The sequence below is a fragment of the Hemiscyllium ocellatum genome, chromosome 35, assembly GCF_020745735.1.
Source record: "Hemiscyllium ocellatum isolate sHemOce1 chromosome 35, sHemOce1.pat.X.cur, whole genome shotgun sequence".
Classification (NCBI taxonomy): domain Eukaryota; kingdom Metazoa; phylum Chordata; class Chondrichthyes; order Orectolobiformes; family Hemiscylliidae; genus Hemiscyllium; species Hemiscyllium ocellatum.
In genome coordinates, this window is record NC_083435.1 from 31,976,968 (window position 1) to 31,983,738 (window position 6,771).

General features: G+C 45.5%; 2 protein-coding genes across 2 annotated transcripts in view; both read right to left on the reverse strand.

Annotated features, from left to right (window-relative positions):
* The window catches only part of LOC132832897 (collagen alpha-1(V) chain-like), a 109,619-nt gene extending 105,320 nt beyond the window's left edge, over window positions 1-4,299 (reverse strand). The window contains exons 1-4 of the mRNA XM_060851109.1: window positions 4,248-4,299; window positions 3,621-3,674; window positions 3,394-3,447; window positions 3,248-3,301 (exon numbers count right to left, since the gene is read on the reverse strand). Of these exons, the coding sequence (XP_060707092.1) occupies window positions 3,248-3,301; window positions 3,394-3,447; window positions 3,621-3,674; window positions 4,248-4,277 (192 nt within the window). The 5' untranslated portion in view covers window positions 4,278-4,299. The remainder of the gene's footprint in view (window positions 1-3,247; window positions 3,302-3,393; window positions 3,448-3,620; window positions 3,675-4,247) is intronic.
* Window positions 4,300-5,811: 1,512 nt separating this feature from the next.
* Window positions 5,812-6,771, reverse strand: part of LOC132832614 (collagen alpha-1(V) chain-like) — a 143,693-nt gene continuing 142,733 nt past the window's right edge. The window contains exon 11 of the mRNA XM_060850696.1: window positions 5,812-5,832. Within this exon, the coding sequence (XP_060706679.1) occupies window positions 5,812-5,832 (21 nt within the window). The remainder of the gene's footprint in view (window positions 5,833-6,771) is intronic.

Genomic DNA, 6,771 nt, shown 5'->3' on the forward strand with positions numbered 1-6,771 from the left:
AAGGCAATTGTTTCATATTAGGTGAAAGTGAGGACTGCAGATGCTGGAGATCAGAGTCGAGATGGAGTAGTGCTGGAAAAGCACAGCAGGTTATCCAAAGAGCAGGAAAATCGACGTTTTGGGCAAGAGCTCCTCATCAGGAATGAGGAATTGTTTCTTACTGTCATCTGGAAGGAAGTCTCAGGCTTTACAAGACCTGTGGGACTGTTTTTGATTCTTATCACCACTGAAGAAGACAAAAATTACCAAAGTTTGCCAGAAGCAAGACAGCCAGAGGCTGAAAACAAGAACAAGCTAGAGTACAACCCACTTGAACTCATTGACAAATCTTTAACTAAAGTTCTGAAGATTGCAAAGCAGCTCAATAACCAAATTAATACAGAAAATTTTATTTCAATGCCAGATGATGAGCTGACATAGGCTTAAAATCCTTTTTGTCCCTTGTGACTCCACGCAAGACCGATTAAGGACCCAACCAAAAAGAAGAAATTACCTCATCTGAAAGCCTAATTTATTGATTATAGTTGGTTAGCTCACCGAGCTGTTGAATTATCATACCTTTTATAAAAACCAAGCCAGACAGAACAACAGCACTTCATGGAAGAGACACTGATGTTACCCACTATGGTAATGTCTTGCACAATAACCCAACAGCTCGGCAAGCTAACCAACTGCTTCTTCCACAACCTAAGCTACAGATCTTTGCAGAAACCTTAAAAATCTAACTATTGCAAGGAAGAAAGTATTTGTTCCAACAGAGCAGCCAGCCTCCATGATGGACATTCACGAGATTAAAAGATCCTCAAGGTAATATTATGGGAAAACTACTGAGATATTAGGGAAGTTTTCTGATATAGAGTTTTCGGGAAATTATAGGCCCCCACTTAAGTTAATAGACCAATGACTGGGTTTAACAGGAACAATGTCCTTTGTAAAGGATACCTGAGAGATAAAAGATCCTCCAACGGAGGAATAACATACAGTCAACTGAAATCAAAGTCAGCAGTTCTCAGGCCAACTACCAATTTTTGAATCCTGAAGAAAGTGCTTTTCAGAATAATTGTAAAACCTCGGGACTGCTTGCTGTTGTAAAGTCAGAGACTTGAGGGGAGAGGAGATAAAAGTAAATGTTGTTACACTTGAACACGTAAATGCTAACTATCAAAAGTAAATGCAGTGGGAGATGTTGAATTAGCTAACGGTTCTGAAAGAGTTAATGTTGAAGTTGCAGTCAGTTCCGCCCAATCAGATGTTGCCTTTGGGTGAAAAATAAGTCTAGCATGAGATTCTGATAGAAACTGACATGCCACGTCTGGCTCCTGGTAATCTCAGTAACTATGCCCAACCAGTCAAATGTAATTTGTACTTACAGAGAGAGAAACAGAGTTAAGGATTTCCAGCATCTGCTGTATTTTGCTTTTATCAATTGCACCCATTGGTATTATGTAATAACCAAACATTGTTGAGTAAGACAAATGCCTCTTGTTAACTCAATAATGGTTTACCCTCTACCACTAATTAGAAACCTCGTTGAACATTTTTGTTTAAGTGGAAGCACTCTACTCCATCACAGGACACAACGGTTCATAGTGTAATACAAGACAAACACACACACACACACAAATAGGAAAAGACTAAGTAAGGTGAGTGCTGGTCTTCTAAGTGTGTGAAGGGGAATTAAGAATTGATAATAAGGAATTGGCAAAGGAAATGAATGGCTATTTTGCATGTCCGTCTAAAAGGGAGAAAAGAACTTAGTGAAATTACAATCAAAAGTGACGTGGCACTGAGCATAATGATGGGGCCTTGAGCTGACGAGTCTTTACATCAAGATGGATTTAATCTTAAAGCCTCAAAAGAGGTTGCTGATGAGGTAGTAGATGCATTGATGTTAATTTTCCAAATTTCATCAGATTCAGGTCGCATTAACCTGGAAAATAGCAAATATAACTCCTCTATTTAAGATCAGAGAGAGAACAGTAAACAAGAAATGATAGGCTAGTTAGCTTCATATCCATTGTGAGGGAAGTGTTGGAATTAATCAATGAAGAGATTATAGCTGCATACTTAGAAAACTTGAGGTAACGGGGGCGAATCAGCATGCTTTTGTGAAATGGTATGCAGTTTTAGTCTCCTGAATTTAGGGAAGGATGTAAATGTATCGGAGAACTCAAAGGTTTACTACACAGTCACATCACAGGGATTCCTGTACACTATCAAAGAGACTGACATACACACAAACAAATACAACACCATAGGGACACTCACAGAAAATAGCATTGAGCATATAGTTCTGATACAGCATCGCAGGGACTGAGATATACACAAATACTACACCATGAGAAGTCTCTCACAGGCAGACACAACACCTCAAGGACTAAGATACATTCAAACACATCACCGCACGGATGCTCTCTCACACACGCAGCACCATGGGGACTCACACAAAGAGCACTAAGGGACTGGCACACAATAATCGCACACAGATACATATATACATACTGATCATCTGAGAATGACTGACACATATACCCATGGCCATAGACATAAACACAAACTGGGACACAGACAAAAAGAGACATACACAAATACAGAAGACAACAGATACAGACATACAGGAGCTGACTGTTAAAAAGACGAATAAAAATATAACTTGTATTTTCACATATTGAATGGGTTATTTGACATGCAGCACTATATATGAACAGTAGATGGTGTTTAAGACCACATTAATACCCAGATATCTTTTATTTAAATTCTGTGTTCCACAGATGTGAAAGACAATATTCAGACAGCATTCATTTCCATTCTAATACCAAGGACAGAAATAGCTGAACTCAGAAGCCTTCTTGCGCAGTAACAATCTTCCCTGATGAATTTAATTCGAGCACTCTATTTTACTCATCCATATCCAGTCTTGCCCACGTACAAACTTACACTGCCCCAACCTCACTCCCTCTTACCATCCCAACACACATTTACCACCATACCCAATCCCTTTAACAACACTCCCTCGGCAGCCTCTTATATCCTTTCTACGTTGAAACACTGTGCCCTTCTCTTAACCCCTTGAGTGCACCGCCCACCTCCTTTAATCTGTCATGGTCACTTAGCTCCTCTTTCAATCAAAAGTCAACTTGTGATCCTGAACAGAGCCACACTCTTGTGACTGCCTGTTTTACAAGCTACACAGCTTCACATGCACACAATCATACACAAAGAACACACACAAATGTCCCTTCCGTACCTTAATTCCAGGCTCGCCTGGCATTCCTCGTGCCCCATCAGCTCCCGAGCGACCCTGTAACACAAGCCACCTTTGTTACTCCAAAGCTGCAATGCTAAATCATCGGTTGTTTAAAAGATGTGAGATGCAGAGAAATGTTCACTCACCCTCCGTCCAGATCGGCCTGGTGCACCCGGCGCGCCTCGGGAACCACGTGGACCCTGTTTAACACAAGGATATATTAGTCACTCTGTGAACATGGGTTACTCATTGCACAGGCCCACTGTAACATTCTGTGCTCCATCTCCACACCATAGCACACGGGAATGCCCCCACAGTTTCATGCACTGAAATGCCCCACACACATTTGCTCTGAACTACATCGGATGCCTACCTGAGGCCCAATATCTCCTCGCTCTCCCTTCAATCCTGGCTCTCCAGGACTCCCCTGGAAAACAAAAATAATGTATTTAATCAGCAGGTGGGAGAAGGCATTAGGAAATATTCCATCTGAACAACAGATTTGACACTGGGAGTCTGTCACTGTACTTCAGTGGTTCTGTATTGACTGTTCATGACACAAATTCTAACCCGCCTCAGTTGCACTGACCTTACAGAGCAGAGAAGAGCCATCCCCTCACACTCAGACACTCCCTCCACCGTATATGTTTAATGTTTGCAGTTTATCTCAGTGCTTACATGTAGCGCGTGCTGTAGGACTGTGACTTGCTCCCTTAGCTGCTCATATTCTACTCTAAAATCAGTATCTTTCCCTAATCAACCTGGTGAGTTGATATTCCTATGTCTCCTTTCTTTCAATGGCACTTGGATCAAATTAGCTCATTGAACATCCCCCCCTCCCCCATTTCGAAGTGCCTTGTTTCAAAAATGATTTAAATTTGAAGTAATCTTTGATCCCAAACACTTCCCACCCTAATTTAATATTTAACTGCTACTTCCACGCAGTTTGCCACAAACAGCTTGATGACTGGTGAACCCAATGGAGAGAAAAAAAACTTACCAAGGGTCCAGGTCGCCCTGTGAACCCCATGGGTCCTGATGGTCCTCTTAACGCCAACTGGAAGTGGAAGAGATAGGTCAATCGAGGGTTTGTGTTGAGGGTAGATTACACCCTCAAAGGAAATCCACAACATACACCTCACAACAACTACCACTGGCAGCATGTTCTATGTTCTACGTTTTATGTGCTAGAAAGATGAGGATGGTTGGCCATTTGACAGGCTCACCATCCTTTGCCACCAACATTAAGTGGAACTTGAATCCAGAGCCTGGGGAGGGAGGGGAGGGGAGGGGAAGGGGGAGGTTGGGGGGCAGGGAGGAGGAGTAGAGAGGGGGAGGCTACTTGCTGCCACAAGCGAGCCGGCAAAGGTCTGAATGGCTCAGGGCAACATCTCTGACACAAGGATTTGTACCAAATTCTTAGGTGTTGGCCTGAACTCCCTGCAGTACTCGATTGGGTCGAGGTGGAAAAGTTGCTTTCACCCTTGTGAGAGAATGGAAGACCAGAGGACATAATCTCAGAGTAAGGGATTGCCCTGTTGAGACAGAGAAGGAATTTCTTCTTTCAAATTCTTTAATGCAGAGAGTTGTTGAGGCTGAGAGAGGCAGAGCAAGGATGACAGGGGGAAAGCAGGAAAGTGGAGTTGAGGATTATCAGACTATCCATGACAGGAACATATGAACCTCTTGAGCCTGCTCCACCATTTAACATGATCATGGCTGTTCTTAACCTGGTCTCAAACCCACCGTCCTGCCTGCTCCACACAACCCTTTACTCTGCTTTTCATCAAAAACAAATCTATTTCGTTTTTGTATCTAGTGATTGATTCTGTCCTCCACTGCACTCCAGGACAGTGAAGTTCCATGGGTATCTCATTAAATGAGACAGCAGACATGATGACTGAAAGGCCTAATTCAGCTCCTACGTCTAGTGTCCAAGTTGGTCCAGGGGTGGCCAACTCACTTGAATCTCCCTTCAAACAGCCATACCTACAATCCTGTACCACTCTGCTCCATGGGAAGGTGGCCAGTCCAGTTCAGACTGTGTTCTTCTCGTAGGCACCTCTCATTTTATTTAGTTCTTGAACTGATGGTTCTTGAACCACCACCATCACCCCGAACCCCATACCTTGCAGGATATAGTAACTACTCTTTGGAAATAAATGAGAGAGGGAAACTTGGAGCATGGGCCTGACTGTGAAGTGTTAGGATTATGTGTCACCAGCAGAGCAACTGGGAGGTGAGGATGGGAAGCTGATCCCTGAGGTTGCTCTGGAAGTAATGCTAAACTGTGCCTTTTCTTTCATTCCACAGCTGGTACCTCTTTGTTTCTTTCCAGCATTTTGTGTTGTTTTTGTTTTCAGCATCTACAGGTTTTTTGGGGTTTTTTTGTTGTTGCTGTTGCTTAATTGTCCGACCAGCATCATGCGGACCCTCTTGACAAAGTTAAGACGGAGAGGTGAAGGCAGAGGAGGGGTGTGGAGAAGAGACTCTCGGGGATTCAAAGTAAACTGCACCAGGAATGTCCACGAAGAGGGAGGAGAGACTAGGCATTTAAATCAAACTCAAACTCCCCCAGGAATGTTCTAGAAGAGGGAGCAAAGGAGAGACTCAGGATTCAAATCAAACTCCCCCAGGAATGTTCTAGAAGAGGAAGGGAAGGAGCGAGTTGGGATTGAAATCAAACTCCCTCGAGAATATTCTAAAAGAGGAAGGGAAGGAGCGACTCAAGATTCAAATCAAATTCTCTCAGGAATGTTCAAGAAGAGGAAGGGAAGGAGCGACTCGGGATTCAAATCAAATTCCCTCAGGAATGTTCTAGGAGAGACTCGGGGTTCAAAACAAAATTCTTCCGAGAATGTTCTACAAGAGGGACGGAAGGAAAGACTCTTGCTTCAAATCAAACTCCCTCGGGAAAGTCCTAGAAGACGGAAGAAAGGAGAGACTCCGAATTCAAATTGAATTCCTCTGGAAATGTTCTAGAAGAGGAAGGGATTCAAATGGAACTCCCCCAGGAATGTTCTGAAATGGAAAGGGGGGAGGGGAGACACTCTGGATTCAAATCGAACTCCTTCCTGGCTGTTCTAGAAGAGGGAGGGAGCGGGAGAGAGGGAGGGGTGGGTCGGGCAGGGGGAGGGGTGGATTGGGGAGGGGGAGGGAGAGGGAGAGGGTCAGGGAGGGGTGGGTCCGGGACTGAGAGAGACGGGAGGGGGGGGGGAGGGGGGGAGTAGGGGGGGGGGGAGTAGGGGGGGGAGGGGGTAGGGGAGGGGGGGGGGAAAGGGGGGGGGGAGGGGGGGGGAGGGGGTGGGGGGGGGGGGGGAGGGGGTGGGGGGGGAAGGGGGGGGAGGGGGTAGGGGAGGGGGGGGAGGGGGTAGGGGGGAAGGGGGTAGGGGGGGGGTAGGGGAGGGGGGTAAGGAGGGGGGGGAAAGGGGGGGGGGAGGGGGGTAGGGGAGGGGGGGGGGGGAGAGGGGTAGGGGAGGGGGGGAAGAGGGGGGGGAGGGGGGGGGGGGGGGGGAGTAGGGGGG